This window comes from Gobio gobio (assembly GCF_949357685.1).
Source record: "Gobio gobio genome assembly, chromosome: 17".
In the NCBI taxonomy this organism is placed as follows: Eukaryota; Metazoa; Chordata; class Actinopteri; order Cypriniformes; family Gobionidae; genus Gobio; species Gobio gobio.
The window spans coordinates 7,143,093-7,168,181 of record NC_137110.1 but is presented as its reverse complement, the minus strand read 5'-3'; the positions used below and the strand labels follow the sequence as shown (position 1 = coordinate 7,168,181).

Sequence of the window (25,089 nt, the reverse complement as noted above, 5' to 3'; positions counted from 1 at the left end):
CCATCTATGCGGCTTTATTGACTGATCCGCAATCCTAGAGATCTAAATTATTGGATGCGTTTGCTGTAAAATATTGACTGGAGTCAGTGTTGCCCTAAGACGGCTGTAAGTCAGGGAGCGGAGATCACAAGAGAGATATCAATAAACATGTCAGCTCATCATATGGTCGCAATATCCCTTACATCTGCAAACAAGTACATCCAGCTGAGTCTCGCAGCAGGGTTTCCATAGCTACCGAAAAGGGACGCTGGCCAACCGAGCGCTCGCCGAGCCAAAGTTTGCTTAACGGGTCGTGGAGGGAGTTCTTGTGAAATGCATATTTTTTCTCCGTCATTCTTTCTGCAGCTTACAGCTGTGTGTGAGTGTTCCTTTAGATTCAGCCAAGTTGTGAGGAAATGTATTATGACAGGAAGAGCCACGCTAGGGAGAAAACACTGTGCTTGACTTCATTATAAGTCACTGCTGGGTTACTGCACTAAAAATGGCTCCACATAAAGCCTGACTCCTGAGTTATGAGTTCAGGTCAGTCTATTTCAGCATGAGCAAAAAGTGCTTTTTCACTCAATCAATCAAGAAGTCATTAGCTATTGGCTACTTTGTAGTTTCACAGAGTATCAAAGATATTAGCAACTTTTACTCTCTACTTATTTGTGAATAAGTAGCCTATATGTACTCTTTACTTCAATACATTTGTGATGACGAGGAATGCAATTACTCTTGCCACCTTACTGTTTCTGCAGCTGTTTATATCTGCTACAAGATTAGTGCTATCGCCATCTACAGGGCATTGAAGGTACTATATTGTGCGTTAGGACTACTTTACGCGAATGCGAGTGCATTAGTAGGTAGTTGTAAATTGCAGATGTTTCATAAATTAGATGACAACATGACTGCAGCTGAAACCGGCCGTCCAGTGCAACTAGTCTTTCTCCCGGTTTCACAGACAAGGCTTAAGCCTAGTCCCAGACTAAAATGCATGTTTGAGCTATTTTTACTGAAAGCAACTTGCACTAAAATAGGGTGAATTCAGGTTGATTGGGACACTTTTTGCCATTGAGATGACTGGGAAAAAGTGTCCCATTCAACTTGAAGTCACCCTATCTAAAAATATGTCACTGCCAGTGTTTTGTCTCAAGATGTACACCAGTAATTTTTTCTAAGGCATGTTCATAAAAGCTTCAATGTCCTAATTGAACTAAGGCCCAATCCTGGCTTAATCTAAGCCCTGTCTGTGAAACCGGACCTAAGACTTTTACTCAAGTCTTATTGGAATTGGTGACTTGTCGTAACTTTTCACTGTAAGGTATCTGTACATTTACTCAAGTATGGTTTTCAGGTACTCTTTACACCTCAGCTCAAACAGTATACTGTATACTAGGGATGCACAGATTGGTCTTAAAGGGGTCCAATTAAGTATAATTTTACAATATGTAAAGGTCTCTGATGTCCCTAGGGTGTGTATGTGAAGTTTTAGCTCAAAAGACCTCACAGATAATTTATATAGCATGTTAAATTTGTCACTATTTGAGGGTGAGCAAAAACGTGCTTTTCGGTGTATGTCCCTTTAAATGCAAATGAATTGCTGCTCCCGGCCCCCTTTCTAGAAGGGGCGGAGCTTCAAGAGCTTGTGTTAGCAGCTCCGACACACACACACTGCAAAGATCAGAAACAGTTCAGCCTTTTACGTTCAATGATGGAGAGACTCAAGAAGAAGTGACAACATGTACACTACCAGTCAAACGTTTGGTCATCATTAAGATTTTTTAAATGTTTTTAAAGAAGTCTCTTCTGCTCACCAAAGCTGCATTTATGTTATTAAAAATACAAAAAAAAACTGTAATATTGTGAAATATTATTCAAATGTAAAATAACGGTTTTCTATTTGAATATATTTTAAAATGTAATTTATTCCTGTGATCAAGCTGAATTTTCAGCATCATTCCTTCAGTCTTCAGACACATCATCCTTCAGAAATCATTCTAATATGAGGATTTGCTGCTCTTTTTTAGGATTCTTTGATGAATAGAAAGTTCAAAAGATTTTTGTAACATTGTATAATCGTTCAAAAGTTTTGGGTCTGTAAGAACTTTTTTTGTTGGGGGGGGGGGGGGGGGGGGGGGCTTAAAGAAATTAATACATTTATTCAGCAAGGATGCATTCAATTGCTCAAGTAACAGTATAGACAGTTATAATGTTGCAAAAGCTTCATATTTCAGATAAATGGTGTTCTTTTGAACTTTATATTCATTAAATAATCCTGAAAAAAATATTAATTTAGTGTGGCAATTAATGCACATCACAAAATCATGTCTATTTTATATAACAGTCAGAAGCAGCTGATATCATGTCAAGATATTTTTGATGTTTATTTAAAATAAATTATATGTAAATGACAAAACAGAACATTGCATATTCTCTGTCAACGATGGCTTTCAAATATTATACAAATCAACAATTACCCATTTTACTAATTTTATTCTTAGAAAATGTCCATTTAATAAGTGGTACTTCCCATCACCATCATGATTTACATGTGATAGTGTTCCTAAAGGATGCAAACACTGACAAGTACTGATACAAACAGTGAAATGTGGCAGTGCTGTTGGACTATATTAGCAGTCTTAGAATGCTGCTCGGCCAATCAAATTAAAGGACCGGGACCATTGAATAATGGCATTTAATTTGACCTGGACTGTGTGTTTATGCATTCCCGGATGACTTTGGTGCATCTAATTGCAGTCGTCGTATAGGTTACCCACATATTAACAAAAGCATTTGTGCAAAATCATGGACTCACCTGTCATAGAAGTCATCTCTGTAGTAATCATAGTCAAAATCATAACCACTGCAGGGACACAAAAGACATCTTTTAAATATAAGTGATTCACAGGACTTTCACAAAAGTAAAGGAAAATACATGTTCAACATAAAATGGAGACTGAAGTAACTACTCATATTCAACTTAGATACTATGAAGTCTTCAGTTGATATAAAGCTATTCAATATTTCCTCTGAAAAGGAAAACGATACACACTACGTGTCACACCATATGGGGCAAGTTGTCATAACGCTAACACGTTATATACTTTTATTTGAAATGCTAAAATCTAAAATAAAAATCCACTAAATCACACTACTGTTCAACTTGTTTCTAATTTAAAGTATTTTAAAAGGTCATTTATTTTTATATCAACATCATTACTCCAGTCTTTAGAGTCTTCAGAAATCATTCTAATGCTGATAGAAACATTATTATTATTATCAATGTTGAACACACTTGTGCTGCCTAATATTTTTGTGATACAATTTTTTTTCAGGATTCTTTGATGAAAATAAAGTTCAAAAGAATGTGATTTGAAATGAGAATCTTGTGTAATATTATAATTGTCTTTCGCGTCACTTTTGATCAATAATTTCCCTTTCTATAGTCTATATCTATATTTAAAAAGTAGACTATTTTAGCAATATCTGAGCAATGAAAGATTTATGAAACATAAAACTAAAATATCAAACCATTCTTTTGACCTGTGCTTATTGAAATGTGTGAAATTACATGACAAATTACCCCGGGCTCTCCTATACAATGTGTTTTATGTGCGGTTTGTTACTAACTATTTGCTAATAATACATAATATTATATTAAATATGCTCTGCGATCACCTGTATAATGTTGCTGCGGTTCTCTTGAGTCCTTTAGGCCTGTTGGGTTTGGGTTCACCTGCCATGTTAATATCTGTGAATGCAAGCGGAAAACACACTTTCAGTCTAATTTTTACTTCTAATCGTCACAAGAAATGCAGATTTTCAAGTGCACAGAGTAATTACATATGAAACGAGCAGATATACAGATTAAAACAATGACAGATGGCAGAAGCCTTTCAAAATGACATCTGCAGCTATTTGATAATTGCAAGTTACCGGGGCACTTGGGGCTGTTATCTAATGATGTGTAATTATCACGGTGCACTGGCATTACGGACACTCGTCATTAAGTGGGAGTGCTCTGATTTGCATAACCACGTGCTCGCTGTGTCCACCAGAGGGCACTCCACACCCACTCAACTAGCCTGGAATGATCCCGCGTCTCTTCCCCACACTTCAGCCTCCAGAGTCTCCTTGGCTTCCACTTTATAACAGCAATGACAGGAGGAGAAGCAGAAAGAGAATAATGGATAGCTGCCTGTGAAGCAATGGAAGACATGGCTCTGTCACCCGATTTCATATTTCCAACACTCAAGTGAATACAAAGAGGTGAGGCCTGAGACAGCCAGAGGTGCCAGGGTTTGAGGGAGAGATGTCAGCTGCAATGATTTCCTTGAGCTCCGGGAACTGATTGGCCAGTAGAGAACGAGTGGGACCGTGTGAGTGACAGGTCACCGAGGCTGTCAAGCGGAAGCCAAAGGCTCTGTGGAGCGCGAAACAGCGGCTAATCTGACCGCCCAAAAAAACATGTATGTCATCAAGCAGCTGCGGAGGGCTGGAGGGCAAAAGAGAGACAGAGAAACAAAGATTGGAACAGAAGGAGACAGAGATCGAACTAAATGTGGGATTGAGCAGGGACAAGTGCAGCGAGATAGAGAGGTCGAAGAAGGAAGCGAGCAAATGAACAACTGTCTGATGTCCTCAGCGTGACACGAACACCTGCCGCTGACACACCTGTCCTGTTCCTCATTTATCTGAGGGGGGGGCGGGGTCGGCCCGTCGGTTGCCCGGATACCAGCACAGCTGAGAAACCAATCAGTGTCTAGAGGTCACCTCGTAGAGGACGCGCCATTACTGGCTGGTATGATGAGGCTTAAAACTACTCGATAACTGAAATAGCACTGTGATAATATGACCCCCCCATTGACTGCGCGTAATTCATTTGAAGGGCACCATTTAGTGACACATGCTAAAGACACACACATATAGATTTCCCAGAATCTAGTAAGTACTCTAGAAATTGTAATGAGTTCCTCCAAACACTGAGGCTATGCTTAAAACATACCACGATACGACTCGTACTACTTTCCAGCATGTATATTTTTTTCTGTTTTGAAAAATGTGAAGTATAGCCTACAACAGAATACTGTATCCCACAATGCAATGCACTCAACTTTCCATTCCCAGAGTGATGACTGAACTATAATATCAGCTGTAGGATTATTAACATCTCCTTTTGGACTTGCTATTTGATCACTGCTTTTTAATAAATATCTGTTATTCAATAGATTAAGTCAATATTTGTTTTAATTATTATTATCAGTAGTAGTAGTGTCACTACAGTATGTAAATATAACAAGAAAAAAATGATTATGATTATTATGTCACTTCAATATAACATTACTGTTTTAAATATTGCATACACACTATTTCACATATAATAAAATAGTAGGCAGTATCCAGCAATCAGTATATAATATTATATAATCAGTACTTAATAAAGAAATATTAATTGTATTAATTATATAGTAAATAAATAATAATTATTACTACAGTATATAAACATAACTCTCTCTCTCTCTCTCTCTCTCTATATATATATATATTTGGACGAGATACAAAATCTGGAATGAGTGTGCAAAAAAATGAAGTCCTTAGCAACACATTACTAATAATAATACATTTTTGATATATTTACAGTAGGAAATTTACAAAATATCTTCATGGAACATGATCTTTACGTAATATCCTAATGATTTTTTGGCATAAAAGAAAAATGTATAATTTTGACCCAAACAATGTAAAGGTGGCTATTGCCACACATATACCCACACGACTTATAACTATATATTGTTATTATTATTTATTACATTCATGTTTCTGTTCTGTTTGTAATGTTTATCATTGTGTATATATACCATTTAACAGCTGGGAGTATCCAGTAATGGGTATGCTATTATTTCATTCCAAACATATCCACACTGAACTCCTGGCATAGCTAACATAATTCCCTCTAGTAAGTGCCCTATTTTTACTGCAAAGTAATAATCAGTATAAGCATTCAACAACTACATGAAAAAGTTCAATACAAACTCAGAATTGACTGAGGTCAAGTGCCCTGATGAGTGGAGAATGAGTGGGCCACCTTATAATGTTGATCTTCATACACTGCACTATATTGACCTCCCTCTGACCCTTCACAGTGATGACCACAGGAAACTGTCATCAATAGATATTAATCTTAACCGCTTCGGTGTCATGGGGCTCGCTCTTGGCAGCAGTCATAGGGTATGCTAACCAAACACTACAGGGTGCTTAAAAGTCAGCTTGCTCTTACAGCAAATGTTGTGCTTTTTTTTACCTTGAAGGGATGTCATTCAAACAGGATATATAAATAGAGTGACCAGACTTCCCGTTTTCCATCTCTATGTCTAGTGTCACGACTTTATGAAAAAAGAATGTTTTGTCCCATATTTCATCTTTCCTAAAATGTCTTTCGTCTGTCACGCGAGAATAGCCTAATCAAAGGTAGCCAATAACGTCAAAGTATATTTTCGTAGAACAAAATAACCATCCAATCACAATTCCCTATTGATTAACTTGCAGTTAGTGAAGGCAGGATCTGGCTCAGTGTAACAGCAATGAAGGCAATGCTTTTTGTTTCGTAAGACAATTTCTTAATACAGTACAGTAGTGGCCAAAAGTGATGTCATATTTCTCAGTATTTGCTTTTAATGACCCTACAAGATCAAAATATATTGGGAAGAAGAAAACACAGTATTCAGCAAGTTTTGCAGGTGGCATACATATTTTTTTGTATTATTGCGCTATAACAAATGAAAATTTTGAGCGTATACATTAGTACATTCACACTCTAAGCACAACTGCTTACAAAAGCCCTAAATGTTTGAATAAAGGGCGACGTTTAGGGAAGAAGGAGGCGGGAACCGGAAAACCTGAAACATAACTTTAATGACTAAAATAAACAAACAACATGAGGGTAGTAAAGCGACAGCCTCTCACGGATGACTGCTGCATATAAACTCAAACAAAACAACAACATAAATGTCAACGCTCATTAACACTTGCACCATTTCCACGGCTCAACTGCCCTTTTCTTATGCCGGACGTCACTTTTGGCCACAACTCTAGCTAACATTATTGTCATGTGTAGATAAGTGTGCAGCGTAAGGGTGAGGGCGCCTGAGGCCCCTATACATTTTATTTTTTTCATAAATTCCGTTTTTCCAAATTCCAATTTTTCCATTTTAATTTTTTGGGACTCCATTTTAGTGCTTACTTTCCATTTTAGTAATCAAAAAGCATGTCTAATTAATTTAAATCATGAAATCTATACAATTTAACAACAATTTATTAAAAGTTACATGTTTAGGGCCCAAATGAAATGGCCTGAAAAAAAAAAAAAAAAAAGATTTTCCCCAAATTCAATTCAAATCAATTCTTTTTAAAAAAAAAAAATGTTTTATACCAAATTCTGTTTTCTGTTTTAACATTCAATTATACGTTTATTTTATTTATGTTTTAATGATTTCATATTTTTTTAATAATCAAAAAGCATTTAATTCATAAAAACAAACAAAAAATGTTTTTCATTTCTATGAAATGTCGTGTATTTAAAATTTTTCTGACAATCAAATAAAGGCATAAAACATTAATTTAGTTAATCTTTTAACCAAATGAAACTTTTTTTGCCAAATAAAGTGCTGCACAACAGAGCATTACTGTAAAAAATTAAAACATGCAAGAAAATGTTGATTATTCCTTAAAAAAATTAGTTACATCCCAAACATCTTACATTGAGACGTAACTAAATTCCACTGTACAACAGTAATATATTTCTGTCACAATTTCTTCAAGTTAAAACAAACTTTTATTTTATTTTGGGTTGCCATGAAGACCTTTGTGTTTCTGTGTGTTTATGACGTGACGTAGTTTTTCTGAAATGAAACGGTAAAATGCTGATGAAGAAACTCTCAGAGTGGCTCTGGAGATGAAGTTCATGCATTCATGTCCTCATATAGTGAGACGGCAGAGGCTGAAAACACAGCGAGCGTCACACATGTGTGTGTGGTAAATGAAACCGCACATCTGCGTCATTCATTCACAGAGACAGAACATGCAGGAGTTCTCTTTAAATAGTCTTTTTGCGGTTTAACATTCACAGACACTAGTCTATATCGCGATTCGATTTAAGTGTTCTGACCTACTTTTATTTATTCTTCAAAAATTTGACAAATTCCGTGACATTCGGTGTTTCACAGTAAATTCTGTTTTTACGACTGGATTCCGCGATTCTGTTTTATCCCGTATTCCACTCAGAGAAATCTGGTCACACTACTGTATACATAACACACTAATACAGTATATTATACCACTCACCGAGGGTCTGTCCAGCAAGCACACGTCCATTTTCTCCAATGACTGCTCCACGAGCGTGTCTCTCATTAGCGTACTGGACGAAGGCATAGCCTTTGTGAACCGAGCAGCCCAAAACTCGGCCATATTTGGAGAAGATCGTCTCTACGTCGCTCTTTTTCACCACCGCTGTGTTCAGGTTGCCAATAAACACCCGCGAGTTGATAGATTTGGGGTCATTTTTGTTGGTAATGTTGCTCGTCTGGACTTTCAGTGACATCTTGGTTGAAATGTGAACAGCAGTCTGGGGAAGAAACAAATCATGTAGGTTTAGACCAACAGCTGTATACTTGCATAAATGAACAAACCATATTCATGATTGGCACATAAACAAAAAAGATGGTTTAAAAAAACAAGAAACAGTTACAATTACTTGTTTATGGTTAAACTTTCATTAAATGTGTAAAATCACCTGCTTTTATAGATGGCGGAAACCGAAATATATCAATAAAAGATAAATAGTTAACTTCCAACAAATTCAAATGATAATAATTACTATTATATTAATAATTATAATTAAAAAAACATATATTACTAGTGTTTGTTATTATTTATAACATTAAAATTATTATTGTAATAATTATTTAAAACATTATATTTTAACACATTCTATTATTATCATCCTTATTATGTATAATATAATAATAACCCATATTATTATTAGTATTAAAAAATGAATTTCAAAAATACTCTCATTACTTGCCAAGCCAGGACCATACATAGAGAGACGCAGGCCTATATCCGGGGCCGTAAAGGTGTTGATTCTGCCCTTGAGCAAGCATGAATCATCCTGATCATGGACACGCCCAGACCTATATATCGCCTAATTAATGAAGAAACCATCAAAGCTCTCCTGACACCAGCACATCTGATGTACAGTTCTCATGGGCGAGACTGGCGACACCCTACGCAGTGAGAGCAGACAGGACTGTAATTAGCACACTGATCAAAGTGTTAATGATAGGCCATAAGAAAGAACAATCACATGAGATCTCTGTAGTATCTCAGCTGTTTCTCCTACACTGCAATGGGATTCAGATGAGAGCAAAAGGAACTTTTGTTTAAGTCTCCTCTTTCAAAAGATATCTCAATAATGGGAAAAAGTGTCCCAATCAATCTGAATTCACCCCTACTTGCACCCTCATAATGCGATTAGGCAATATTACAATTAAACTAACACAACACTTAGATCGAATTGATGCGATTAAGCTCATAGACATAGCAACCATAATAATAAAATATGTGGTTTATGCTGATTTTAATAACAATAAACAGGCACTTAAATTGCTTCTATTCTACTCTGACCAAAGCATGGGCTTGTGATGTACACAGATCATGCACAGTATCACAATCTGTGGGAAGCTGAAGAAACATAAAGTTTATGTTGACAACATTGAGCGACATGAATATAATGCATACTGCTCAAATGTCGCTCAAATTGATGGTCGAAAACATCAAAATGAAAACAGTATCACCAAAAACATCCAAAAACCACAGTTCTTGGTGAATAAACACAATAATGAATATTGTAGTAAACGGGAGTTAAGAGGCTTGCATTTGTCATGTTAACATCTCACTGCAGTTAAATCCACTCTGATTATTGGAAATAACCCACATAAATACATTTAAAAGGTGGCAATTTCGTATGAATTTGTACGATTTTCAAACAAATCTCATTATGAAGGACCGCCCCTAAACCTATATGACTGGGGTTTAAACAACAGATCATACGAATCTGGAATGAGATTGTGCGAATTTGTTTGAATAGAGTAGTCGTCTTTTCAGGAGAGCCACATTGATAGGACAAAATCAATAGGAGAGCCACTTTTCCGGCAAAGTATCAAAAGTTACATCCAGTCATAAATAGCACGTCTGCTTATCAGTCTGTCATCCCTGAACATACAATAAGCTATGATAGTGGGTAGGCATAATATATTTTTAATGTAAACTTTCTTTTAGTGCTGTTTTAAACTAGATTATTCACACAAATTCCTGTTTAAAACACGATTTTAATATATTTTATAATGTAATAATTTCACAGTTAATCACCAAATTAATGTAGAAAACATTTATTAGGCTTCAAACCTCATTAGTAGTTAGTGCTGCTGTGACTTTAAGATCTGCCGCTGCCAAACATGACACGGATCTGACGCGCTGTCACACGTTCCCTCACAGCTCTTTAAGTTCATTTAAGACGTTATTTAACTCATTTAAAACTGTTCTTCTGAGGATACTCGACAAAACTGACATTTAGGCATAATTCTGTGTGTTATAGTTTGTTCAAGAGCGAAAGAGAACGGGATTCTGGTGCTCTGTGCTCATGATGCTGGCGCGTAACCCACACCACTCAACCTAGTTGACAATGCATATCATATGCACGTAAAAAGTCATTTTGGCGTATAAATTGCACGATAAATACAAATTGTGTTATAGATACGCATTTCATGAGAACGTGTTGATCTATAAGGGCACATTCGCCGTTATTAAAAGCAGGAAAAACAGCCAAAACTGACATCTCTGCAGTGAGTCATGGGCCTAAGGGCAGAGCAAGTTTAAATATCCTTTCTAGTCTGTATATCCATCTTGTTATGCCACTGTTTTTGGGTATTTTTTTAATAGAAATTATTTGTAATAGAGCAGACACTTTGAGTTTTTAATGGGTTATGGTATAACCCTGCTTGTTTTTATGAAATATATGTATTGACTGCATGATCATTTCACTGTATTATGTACTGCCATGCGAGCCGCACAATGAGTAACACTGGAATAGAGGGTATGCACGTGATGTCACCGTCGGCCTAGGCCTCATGAAAGCAATTTTTTAAATGAGATTGGTGCCATCCGGTGGACACATTGAGCATTTTTATCACGCAATAGCACATTTTTACCACTATAGTGGATCTTGCGTTTTATAAAAATATGTTAAAAATCGTAGCTTCATCGGAATGGTAACTTGATGACTTTATTGGTACTTGGTATATGATTACCCCAAAAAATTTGGGACAGGATTTGAAAAGTCTAAGTGGTTGTAAAAAAAAATTGTCAAACTCAGGACCTTCGGTGATGAATGGGAAATTGGCAAAAATATGAAAATACAGAGTTTTTTTGTGCTTACAATCCACAAATCAGCCAGGATGACAAAAAAACTCACACACACACACACACACACACACACACACACACACACACACACACACACACACACACACACACACACACACACACACACACACACACACACACACACACACACACACACACACACACACACACACACACACACACACACACACACACACACACTTATACAAACAAAAACACACACACACACACTTATACAAACAAAAACACACACACACACACACACAACTGAACGCGTGCCATTCCAAAAGCTAATTGTGTTTTTGTGTGTGTGTGTGTGTGTGTGTGTGTGTGTGTGTGTGAGGTTTTTTTGTCTGTTTTGCACTCTTGATGTTTTAGAGATTCACCCATTCACTGTTGAGTCCTTTTTTTCTGCATCCTGGCTGATTTGTAGATTGTATGCACAAAAAAAACTCAGTATTTTCATCAGTATTTTCATATGTTTGCCAATTTCCCATTCATTTCCTATGGGGTCATTTTTGACCCAAAGGTCCTGAGTGTGACTATTTTTTTTACGACCACTTAGACTTTTCAAATCCTGTCCCCTACATTTTTTTGGGTGTTCATATACCAAGTACCAATAAAGTCACCAAGTTTCGGACCATTCCGATGAAGCTACGATTTTTTTTTTAATTTTATAAAACGCTTCGGGTCATTTTTGACCCGAAGAACCCCAGAGGGTTAAAGCATTCACAATCAAATTTGCTTTACGTATTTCACCGGTATCGAAATCAGGCTCATATAAATGTCAGGAAACACGATTCATGACTGCATGTCAATATCCATGGATCACTGGATCTTTGGTAAGTTGTAAGGAACACTTCTACCGAGTCTAACCTTTAGTTTAAACTGATAATCGTTCGTTTTACTCATGTTTTCACAGTTTCCACTATTCCAGTCATGCAGCAGCTCTTCTGCCTCTCAGTGCGGCTGAGGTTATGAGTTATGAATTGCCGTGAGATAATCACATTACTGATGGACATGCAAACATAGACAATGTCTCAAACAGTGATGCCAAGATACCAAAATCTAGGGTGAGCAAAATGTCATATTTCGCCTAGGCACCAGAACCGCTGTTCATGACACCCACTATTCACAATCAAATTAATTCCCATTGGATAAATTGCATCGAAGTAAAATGAACTGCGCTCCATGAGCTACAAAAGAGCACCCTCCAATCAATAAAGTTTTCCTCTGAGAAGTTCATAAGTTTCATAGTGAAGGGACATAAGAAGTTAAGAGTATTTGGAGATCATTATGAGGACAGAAAAGAAGTGTGAGGTTAAAAGACGTGGTGCTTCTGACCGCTGCGCGAGTAGCCCACCGCTGTTCCTTATTAGCAGCGTTGGAGTGCGGCTGAATGTGAAATCAGGGGAGAGTGTGGACCAAACTGCAAGCCTGTCGGGGTCAATTGACTGTGTCCCAGGTATGAGAGAAATAAGGTCTACTTTGAGGGCCGTTCAGACCGCAGCTTCCCTCTGACAGTGTCTGCTAATCACACAACATTCTCAGAGCAAGCCAACAGGAAGGTCATTTAATGCGAAAGAGACGTTTCTCCTCTAATTACTAGCGCCTCTGTATATATCTCACATTGCTGGGGATTGTACAAGTCTTTGAAGCATGTGCTGCCTTTCTTTCCTCCTTGTTATGAAGACTAAAGGTTTTTGAACTGTGCTTTTTACTGCACGCTATCATCCGGCTCGCAGAAATAACCTGCCAATTCGTTGCTTTTCTCAGACTCGCCTCCGTGGGACCCATTAACACCTGCTAAAGAGTTTCGAAAGAGTTCGGTTGTTGAAAGTGTCGAAAGGTTTAGGGATCGTGGAATGTAATTAAATGATCGATTTGACTGGGAAAATACTGGACCATATTCCTCTATCAGGGCGTTTTGGACAGCATCCTGACAGAAGCATTCATGCGGCTGAAAGACTCACACTACCTCCGGCTCACTTAATGAGCTGTGGGTTTGCAGCACTTCCATTTTTCCTCATTATGTCATTCACACAATTAACCCGTTCGAGCGTACTATTCTGCATGAGTTTAATCGACGTGAAACCAAAACACAAGAAGGATGCACCAATTTGAATATTTTTGTCAGATTTAAAAAAAGAAGAGAAAAGACAGGAGGATGCAGATTTTTATATTTTGTCCTTTTGGCAATTTGAGCTTTTTTTTGCTTTGGAATTACACATTTAAAAAATAAAGATCTAATATTATAATAATATATAAACAAACATACCGTTCAAAAGATAAAAAATAATAATAATAATCTCTTCTGCTCACCAAAGCTCACCAGTTTCAAATAGAAAATGCATCAAAAACAGTAATATTGTGAAATATTATTACATTTTAAAATAAGTGCTATTGAATATATTTTAAAATGTAATTTATTCCTCTGATCAAAGCTGAATTTTCAGCATCAATACTCCAGTCTTTAGAGTCACGCGAACCTTCAGAAATCATTCTAATATGATGATTTATTGCTCAGGAAACACTTAGGAAAGGCATTTTTTTCAGGATTCTTTGATGAATAGAAAATTCTAAAGAACAGCATTTATTTTGTATTGTGACATAAATGTCTTTACTGTCACTTTTGATCACTTAATGCATCTTTATTCAAATAATAATATTTTCAGAAATATTAGTCTCTTAATTAATATATAATAAATAAACCCAATTGTGGAACAGTGGAAAAACATAACATCACTGTGAATATTACAATAAAAAAAAGTTTACCTTCAGCGTTTTCTTTTTACAACAAAAATATGCTTTTTGCTGTTTTATTATGTGATCCATGAGACACAGATGTGGCCCAAATGAATTAATAAAATCTACTGGTCCTGAAACCATATTTTGCATCATTTTATTACAAATTGATTTGATAATAGAATTCATAATTTCTGCCCTGCGCAGGTCACTCACAGACTCCTGTGAGATGAAATACCTCTCACTCATTTTGGTGATTTAAAGCGATTTTGTAATATATAACAAAAGTTTCACCACATGAAGTTAAAGGATGAGTTCACTTCAAAATGAAAATTTCCTGATAATTTACTCACTCACTCAATTGATTTGGACCTTCAACATTTTGGTTGCCATTGAAGTCTATGATGTGGAGAAAAATCCTGGAATGTTTTCCTCAGAAAAACACAATTTCTTTTCGACTGAAGAAAGAAAGACATGAACATCTTGGATGAGATGGGCGTGAGTAAAGGTACAGGTGAGTATCAGGACATTTTCATTTTGAACTGAACTAATCCTTTAAGGGAAACAAAATATATATTTTAGGCATTCTAGAAAAACCTCTGATGCTAAATATAAGATAAAAGGAAGAGAACTGATCATGTATAAACACAAATACTATATCACTATTCACTATTATAAATATCACTATTCTTTTGATGCTCAACATCAGTCAAGAAGCATCCAACATGCTTTTCAATTGCTGATTTCATTCATTCTTGAATGTGTTTATTGATTTGATTATGAGTGGAAAAAACCCTACACAATGCAATACATTTTCCTCATTTAAAGTATTATTAAAATATTATTTTTTATTAATATTGTTGATTTTTAATAATCAGCAATTTTCTAACTGATCAATGATTGGCTGATACATCAGTGCATCTCAACAAGTATAGCTGGCATATTTAATGACCAGTAATGTGGTGAGCACAGGGAACAGTTTTTTAACAGTGTAATGGATGAAATTAACAGATCGAGCAGAGATTGAATTGGATAGAGTCCAGGTCAAACAGCAAAGCGGTCTGTCAGGACACAGAGCGCTCTCTCTCTCTCTCACACACACACACACACACACACACACACACACACACACACACACACACACACACACACACACACACACACACACACACACACACACACACACACACACACACACACACACACACACACACACACACACACACACACTGCACTGTGAGGTAAGCATGTGACTCTGGCACACAAATGTTTGACTCTCCAGAGATTTGGCAGCGCTGTCCCACCACACGAGTGTCCCAGAAGCAGCCGCTCGCATTGCACAGCACACTTATACCAGGTTATTAAAATGTCCGGAGGGCTGAATGGATGATCATCTGCCTTTACTGCTGACCTGAAGCCTGTTTTGCATTTTGTAGTAGTAACAGTGCAGGTTAAAGTGTGTTGCAGGTTTGCATTCTAAACTGAACTCTCAGCACTTTCAGCATACTGATAATGTGCTCATACGAGTACATTGATTTCCTCATAATGGATTCAACACTTCTTAAAGAACACAAGATATTGTAAGACTTGCTGTAAAGGTGCATCTGAGACTTAAACTATGGATTCTGTCTATTATTGTTTTATTAAAAATACACACACACATTTTCATGACTGGTTTGCTATCTATGTGGGGACTCTTCATAGACGTAACTTTCTGCATTTTTATATTTTCAAAAAACCTACTTTTGTATGGTTTATACACGTTTCACAAGTCCACATGAGTCCATATTCAGATTGAAGCCCCCACCGGGATAGAAACGTGCACACACACACACACACACGCACGCACGCACGCACGCACGCACGCACGCACACACTAAATGTTTTTGTAAGTGAAAACAATATACTCTCAGAAGTCCCTTAGTGACTCAGACCCATCAGATTTAATTAAAATATGTATTTGTTTATTTACATTCGATTCTACATTTATTGCAATAATTCAATAAAATGCTTGCATTTAGTTATTCAGTCTTCTAAACATATTAAATATTTAGCTTATATAATATATATAGCAATAGCTTCATTATTTATATAACATAGCATAATATAATTAATATAATATAACTAACATAACACAATATAACATAATATAATATAATTAATATGATATAATATAATATAAAAGAGCATGTAGAAAATATGAGTAAACTGAAACCTTGGCAGATCCATGAGTCTAATAAAAACACAAAGAGCAATTACACACACACACTACTCTTGATAAACACCGTAATTGTTATAATGCAGAACAAATTGAATTCTGTTTGACTTTACAAAGTCATGTGCTTGAACTCTCTCTCTCTCTCTCTCTCACTCTCTCACTCACTCACTCACTCACTCACTCACTCACTCACTCACTCACTCACTCACTCACTCACTCACTCACTCACTCACTCACTCACTCACTCACTCACTCACTCACTCACTCACTCACTCACTCACTCACTCACTCACTCACTCACTCACTCACTCACTCACTCACTCACTCACACACACACACACACACACACACACACACACACACACACACACACACACACACACACACACACACACACACACACACACACACACACACACACACACACACACACACACACACACACACACACACACACACACACACACACACACACACACACACACACACACACACACACACACACACACACAGTATGTGCGTACTGCACGTGGGTGCTGGGGATAATTTATATTCTATTTGAGCTTGTGCCAAAATTATCTCTGTCAGTGATGGTATTTTACAGACAGGCAAATGTGTTTGGAGGTCACTTAATAGCTCAAAATGAGACCACCTGCCCCTCCCCGCACGTACAAACCACTGATGTTGCCGGAACAAGCATGAAACTGCCTGGTACCTTTCCCTGAGATGTTGATAGCCCTCTGTTGAGATCAAACAGCATCAAATTCTGTTTGGAAACAGCACTTTGGGAATTAGGTTTCCTCCACGGTTGCCTAAGGCAACTAAATGAGAGTCTGAGCATTGAGGAAGGCATCAATTCATCAGCCAATCAGCTCCTCAGGTGCTTTGTACCAGGTGCAGCATTCACAATTGTGGAGCCAGCAGAGATTGTTGTTTCATTTGATTGTTAAAGGAATAAACCACAAAACAGTACAACTTGCGGTTTTCCATGGAGCACAAAAAGAGACTTTTTCCCAAAGGTCATCATAAACAAAAGTAGATTGAAACGACTGTAGACTTTGAAAGTAATATGTTACTTTACTGATTTCATAACTCAAATGATTTATAATGCATTACCCCCAACACTGCTCATTAATATTTTATTTAAATCAATCATTAAATCAAATATTCAATAAATTAGATGACACAAACTCTGAATCAACATGCACCGATGCTACACTTTATATATATCCTGATCATTTGTTAACATGTATTCACTACTTCAATGAGTTCATTGTTTCTGCCTTAAATTAATACATTGTTAGCTAATTTCGGACATTTCTGAAATCCATAACTTGGACACAGTTTCCTCTGATAACAGATCACTCTAAATTGTAATGTAGACGCATGCATTTTCTGTAAAGCTATTGTGAAAAGCGCTATACACATAAATGTGAATTGAAATGCATTAAATATATTAATATGTAAATAAACAAATTTGTGTTCGTACATACGAAACGGTGGCATGATTGTGGCAGACAACTGTATAAATGAGAATCAGAGGAAAAACTGCCAAATGTTGCACATCTTGGCTTGTCTTCTTCCTCTTCCTTGTGCAGCACTGCTGTCACCGCTGTCACTCCGGTAAAGAGCAGACCACCGCTTGATTGGTGAATGTCCCTCAAGTGTAGCTCTCACCTCCCTATTGTGCACACCTCAATACTGGCAACACAGGGAACCTCGTTATGCTCAGTGTGTCACTGCCAGTATCAGTCACAGGGTCTCGGTGGGGATATACACCTACACCCAATGTTACATGTTGCAATTTGCAATCAGACTGATTGAGAAAAAGCAGTGGTTTTGCACAAAATGATCAAAACCAATATACCGTTTAAAGGTTGAGGGTCAGAAAGATTTTTCTTTATGCAACAAGGATGCATTACATTGATCGAAAGTGACAGTAAAGATTTCATAACGTTACAAAAGATTTTTATTCAAAATAAAATCTGTCCAGTACTGTTTTCAGCATTGATAATAAGAAGAAATTATTCTCAAATCAGCATATTATAATTATTTCTGAATGATCATGTAACACTGAAGACTGGAGTAAATCGCAGGAATAAATTACATTCAAATAGAAAACAGTTATTTTAGCAATATTACAGTTTTTACTTTATTCTTGATCAAATAAAATCCAGCCTTGGTGAGCAATAGAGTCTTCTTTCAAAAACATTTAAAAAATGGTTATACTGACCTCAAGAGAAGATAGAACATTTGGTTGAATATTTAAGAAAATATCTTCAAATATTTCCCCATATTTAAATTACAACAATTTACAAAAAAGCTTGTCGGCCCTAAATTATAATAATATGACATTTCAGCACGTCATCGTGAATAGACAATGACTCTTATAAGCAGCATTTAAAGGGACACTTCAGCGCCCTGGGTCATTAAACTGGGTCATTTATGTAGTAGAAATGTGAAATTATTTTTGAATTTGGTGCCTTCTAGACTGAGAAAATACAGAAAATGTATTTTATTTTCTGGGAGACAACAACTCCCAGAATGCACTTGCTGCGCTGCCCTATGAGGCCACTCCCAAAGCCACAGCCACTGGTAATCACTTGCCCACCATGACACCGCCCCCACCGTCGTTTTGATTTTCATAGTAATAAAATCATTTCGTTCAGTTTGAGAATAAACACTACAGTTAAAAACTGAAAGTGTCTTTTCAATAAAGTGTGAGTGAGCCGAACGAAAGGCACGGCACAGACGCAGCAGGAGTCAGATTTCATTCATCACGAGAGCAAAGAGCTGAGCAGAGCTGAGGTAAGCGCGGCAGTCATTCACGGCGCGTGTCCAGTCTGGCGCGTTTTCAGATCGCATATGGAAGCTTAAAGGGTAACTTCAGTGATTTAGCATTAGGCTTTGTATCAGTAGAAACCCGGTAGTATATTCAAATTATGGTACTTTTACCCCTCATATCCCCCTGAGACAAGAGAATTATGCATTTTATTTCAGGAAAAATTCCTCCGATGACGCAAATATCATCATTTTGCGTCATTGGAGGATTTTTTTGGCCAGAGGCAAAAACTACAGCCACTAGATGGAGCTGTTCCGCATGTTATCAACCCGACCATAGGGGAGAGATCTCACACACAGAATGTAAGACGGCCACACGGACAATCATAATATCAGAGCGCGGTGCAGAGTAAAGTGAGTGTTTCAACTTTTCAATGAATTCCTGTGATAGTTTAGCTTCATATGTGATCTGAAAACGTGCCAGACTGGCGCTTAACGTTCCCTCAGCTCTGCTCAGCTCTTCGTGATGAATGAGATCTGACTCCTGCTGCGTTTGTGCCGTGACTTTCGTTCGGCTCACTCACACTTTATTGAAAAGACACGTTCAGTTTTTAATTGTAGTGTTTATTCTCTAACTGGACAAAATGATTGTATTACTATGAAGATTAAAACGACGGTATACGGAGTGGCCTCGTAGGGCAGCGAAGCAAGTGCATTCTGGGAGTTGTTGTCTTTCATCCACATGAGACAAAAATACATTTTCTGTCTTTTCTCAGTCTAGAAGGCACCAAATTCAAAAATAATTTCACATTTCTACTGCATAAATGACCCAGTTTAAATGCAAAGCTTAATGCTAAATCACTGAAGTTTACCCTTTATCTTTCATAGGAATTCATTGAAAAGTTGAAACACTCGCTTTGCTCCGCATCGCTCCGTTATGAATACCCGAGCCGAGTGGCCGTGCGCATTTACATTCTGTGAGTGAGAGTTGAAAACATGTGGAACAGCTCCTTATACTTGCTGTAGTCTCTAGCCTCTGGCCAAAAAATCCTCAGATGACGCAAAATTACAATATTTGCATCATCTGAGGATTTTTTCCAGAAATAAAATGCATTATTCTCTCGTCTCAGGGAGACATGAAAGGGGAAAGTACGATAATTTGAATATACTATCGGGTTTCTACTGACACAAAGCTTAATGCTAATCGCTGAAGTAACCCTTTAAGCACATATTCACACATTCATGAGAACTGCAGGTGAAAAGTTGCAAATATTCATAATCTCGCAGATACAAAATGCTGTCATTATCTGTCATTATTGGTAAAAAAAACAAACATGCAGTTGCAATGAATGAATTGAATTTCAAACGGGCATTATCAAAGCAGTCTATAACTCATTGACTTTTTCAGTTTCTTCCTCACACACAGCTATCATACGGCTTATAAACACCCGGAATATAGTGTAATAATTTAGGGGTGTGTTATTGTGATTTTGGAGCTTGACAGCCTCTTTCACTTTCATTATATTAAACAATGGCCAGGACATTCTTCAAAATTTCTCCTTTTGTGTTCCACGGAAGAGAGGAAGCCAAATGAGTTTGCAAGGGTGAGCAAATGATGACAGAATTTTCCTTTTTAGATGAACTATCCCTTTAAACCAGGCGGCATGGCAGCTGAGGAATATACACACGGTTGGTGGCTGCTTGTGTCAAATTTATATCTCCACCAGCCGAAACCCCCCCCCCAAAAAAACAGGAACGCATCCGCTCCAAATTCTCTATTTTCTTTTTTCTCGACTCTGAGGGCAGGTGTTGCCAGAGATAAAAGAGAACGCAGAATAAACGAGTGTGCTTGTAATGATGAGGTCTCTTCTCATCCCTTCTTTTCCCTTTCTCTATCTCACTTCGCTAATTTCCCGTCAGCGTCTGATGTCTTGCTTATTACCAATGGCCTCTGAATCCACAGAATAATTAGCCGAGGAAAATAAACACGGGATGCCCATGGATGCATGAAGGTCACTGGGTGTCATACTTCACAGTGAGCTGGATGACGAGAGATATGGGGGGTGCTGCAGACGAGCGGATGACAGTATTGATTATTTTTCTTCCCTGTTTGAGTTATTGGATCTGTGCTGGGGTTGCATGTGCTGGTGCTAAGAGAGATCTGGGAAATATGATTCTAATGGTTGGCACCAGCTATGTTTTGTTGTGTATGTATGTGTGATTATATTTGTGTGTGTGTGTCCTCTGAGCTACAGGCACCTATATGTCAAGTTCACTGCGATTAGTCATAAAAACAAAAGCAGTGAGAAGGAAATAGTTTTGTCTCCTTTGTGCAGTATAGGGCGTCCTTTTTCAATACATGAACAATTGGGTGTTGGTGTGTCGGCATGCCTACATAAAAAAAATCATGAAACAAACTGTGAGGGCCTTAACAAATATTATAGCAACAAAGTTTCCAGTTTCCATAATAATTAAATATTATTAGTGTAAAATATATTAATTTACATTTGCATTTGGCATGGTATAATATCTTAACAAAATGTATTTTAACTATGAAAAAATCACATTCATAAAGAGTAGGCTACTATAGTCTATGTAGCTGAGCTGTGTATATTATTATTTCCAACATATTTTATTAATATTTTTATATATATATATTTTTTATATGGCATGCTTTAATAATTGAACTAAATGTATATTATTGATGCATAATTATGCAATATTACAGTGATAGTGTTGTGTGTGGCCTACCAGCGGCCAATGCAGCAGACATTCAGACCGACTTTGTGATGTCCAGTTTGATGTGTCTTTTATACAACAGTTTACCAAACAATAAGTTAATTTAGAGTAACTTACATTTTAGGCATAATATTCCCATTTGCTTTGTCTATTTTCCCTCCAAAAAATGAAAATATCTAGTCAACACAAATGTTTTTGTTCCTGGCTGAATCAGCGTTTTTGAACAAATTGGTTCAATGAATGATTCAATGACTCACAGAAAAAGTCATTTGTGCACACCTCATTGCCAACTACTGGTGTAACAATGTAACCTGAAGAAAGAGTCACTGAAAGATTGCCACCACTGATACACAGACAAAATCCCTTTCAATGAAAGTCTGTTCACTCAGCGGCCATATTTGCAACGCCTCCAGGCAGCTACTTCGGCACCCAAGACCAAGTCCTATCTATTAGAATGGGGAGTCCTAAAATGTCATAAACTGCTTGCCGAACTCACAATTACATATTTCAAATCAGCAACAAAATCTGACATGAACAGTCCCATAAATGTAGTTTATTTTGCTCAAATAGCTTTAAAAAAACGTACTTTTCAGGATAGACCAGCGAATGCGCATGTGCAGCCTTAAGCGTGAGTTTCAGGTTTCTATGGGAACGGAAGCTTTTAATGGCAGCTGCAGTGATGCAATGACTTTACTAATCAGCGATTGGCTGTCATTTTATTTAGAAGGTGGGACGTATTCCGCCATCTGCAATTTCTCCCACTCATAAGTAATAGGAGTGAACTGTCTTTGTATATCTATAGTATTTGAAAATGTATTGCCATTTCCTACAGAATTTACATACGGGCCTGATTAGCTAATTGCATATGTTTTACTGCTCTATTAAAAAATATTAATCACACAAAAGTAATTGCACAAACAAATACATAACACTTAACACCTCCTGGTGTTCAGATATTCAAGAACTAATGAGGTTCGTTCTTGTGTTACGCAGCACGTTTGAGCTTCCTCAAGAACCAATGAGGTTCATTCTCGTGTTTCGCAGCACGTTTGAGCTTCCTCAAGAACCAATGAGGTTCATTCTCGTGTTACGCAGCACGTTTGAGCTTCCTCAAGAACCAATGAGGTTCATTCTCGTGTTTCGCAGCACGTTTGAGCTTCCTCAAGAACCAATGAGGTTCATTCTCGTGTTTCGCAGCACGTTTGAGCTTCCTCAAGAACCAATGAGGTTCATTCTCGTGTTACGCAGCACATTTGAGCTTCCTCAAGAACCAATGAGGTTCAGTTAAGCTGCACATCTGAGCTTCCGTTCATCATATAAAGTTATCGACTCGCTTCAGAAAATTCTCTTTTTTAACTTTTTGAAGCGCCAAAGTGTTATTTGCATAGCTGTCAATGGAGGGATAGAAAGTGCTCAGATTTCATTAAAGAGATCATCATTTGTGTTCTGAAGATGAGCGAAAGTCTTACGGGTTTGGAACAACATGAGAAATCGCTCGAGAAATAAATGACAGAATTTTTATTTTGGGTGAACCATCTCTTTAAAAACGCACTCCAAACATCCACTGCCAACCTCTGATTACAGAAGTCACAAAATGCTGCCTTTATACGAACCGTCAAAAGAAGGTAAAATTGACAAAAAAGACTTCTGTCTACCTTCCTATGGTGAAAGCGGACTCTTTACACCTCCCATGGATAAGTGCAAAACGTATACTGTGTCAAACCAAAGCACATACAAAAATATTAATAAAAAGACTCCTATTTTACATAAACTCATCCAAGTATGCCCAGAGACAGAGAAGACCTTTTCCTCAAGACAGCTCTAAATGGCTCCAGGCTACATCTGGTATTGCTGATAAAGTCTTGCTTTGGCTTTTCCAACCAGATATATCATAAAATTATTGGGCTTTTGGACTGTTCCTTAGGGAAGTCTGACTTTCCCCCATCCTTAGCTGAACACTACTAAATCAACAAAGCAGCAGCACTTCTGTGGCCTTTGTAGCCTAGCTAGGCCAGAGGGCACGCCATCACTAAGACGCCAGGGAAGATTTGAACCCTCTGGCACTTTTTTATTCAAGACCGGGGCCGGTCCTTGGTTTATCAGAGTTAATGCAGATTTAATGTTGCCCCCCCTCTCTTTCTGTATGCATGTGCGTTTTAGAAAGGGGAATAACAAGAGAAGTGCTTCAAACTGTACATAATAAGACAAATACAACCAATTCCATTAGCCTTATGTTCACTCTACAGATTCAGAACAAATGAGCCTAAAGCAAAATTGCCCAAAGCAACAACAAAAAAATCTTGTTGCATCTTGGCCTGTTGTTTTAAAGTGACATGGCAATGTCATAAAAATGCTTAACATTGTGTCTCTGTAAGAATAGAGACTGTTTCGCTAGCTTTATTTACAAGAAGAGCTGTGCATTTTTGTCCCAAAGCACTAGCAGAATATAAGTACTTATATTGAATAATCAGCGTTAGGGGCTTCGAAAAATCCTAAACTCCAGAGCATCATTTGTCTTGCACCGTTTGTGCCCTTCTGTAGCTCAAATGCATTGCACGGTCATGGGTTTGATTGCCAGAGAATGCAAGCATTGAAAACATTTAAAGCTTGAAAGCAATTTAAGTCACTTTGGATAAAAGCATCTACCAAATACATAAATGTGAATGTCTTGAGCTACAGACTCGAGTCAGAAAGTCACCACCCTAGCAACAAGCTAAAAATACTGAGAATACCATAGCAACTGTACAGAAACGCCCTGGCAACCACCCAAAACAAAACAGCATTGTTGCGGCGATTTTGCAAAGGCAAGCACATTTTCTTCAGAAGATGTAGGCTAAAAATATAGCTACATACTTTAAATATTGTTAGTTTAGTTGTTTATGATGGTGAATACATTCAAGCACTGTTGAGTGACAATGTCTAAACCACATTTTAAGAAGTTCTTGGCAGACACTTTTGTACTCAACTGATATGAAAGTGCACATGTTGTGTATCTGACTTTGAGCTGCTGTAAGCATTTTTTAATAAACGGCTCTCTGCCAATGATGTTACTTGGCGCAGACTATCAGTTTGACTAGGGGGAAACTTTTTTTTCTAAAACAGAAAAGTTCTTACAGCAGCTTTAGGCAGGCAATTAATTATGCATT

General features: G+C 37.4%; 1 protein-coding gene across 8 annotated transcripts in view; it reads right to left on the bottom strand.

Moving 5' to 3' along the window:
* Window positions 1–25,089, bottom strand: part of raly (RALY heterogeneous nuclear ribonucleoprotein) — a 114,740-nt gene that overhangs the window by 11,061 nt on the left and 78,590 nt on the right. For all 8 annotated transcript variants that reach the window (XR_013818265.1, XR_013818266.1, XR_013818267.1 and 5 more), the window contains 3 exons: window positions 8,323–8,602; window positions 3,661–3,733; window positions 2,798–2,845 (listed from right to left, as the gene is read on the bottom strand). Coding sequence is in view for 5 of the 8 variants with exons in the window: in XM_079840241.1 (XP_079696367.1) it covers window positions 2,798–2,845; window positions 3,661–3,733; window positions 8,323–8,602 (401 nt within the window). In the remaining 3 variants the exon portion in view is untranslated. The remainder of the gene's footprint in view (window positions 1–2,797; window positions 2,846–3,660; window positions 3,734–8,322; window positions 8,603–25,089) is intronic.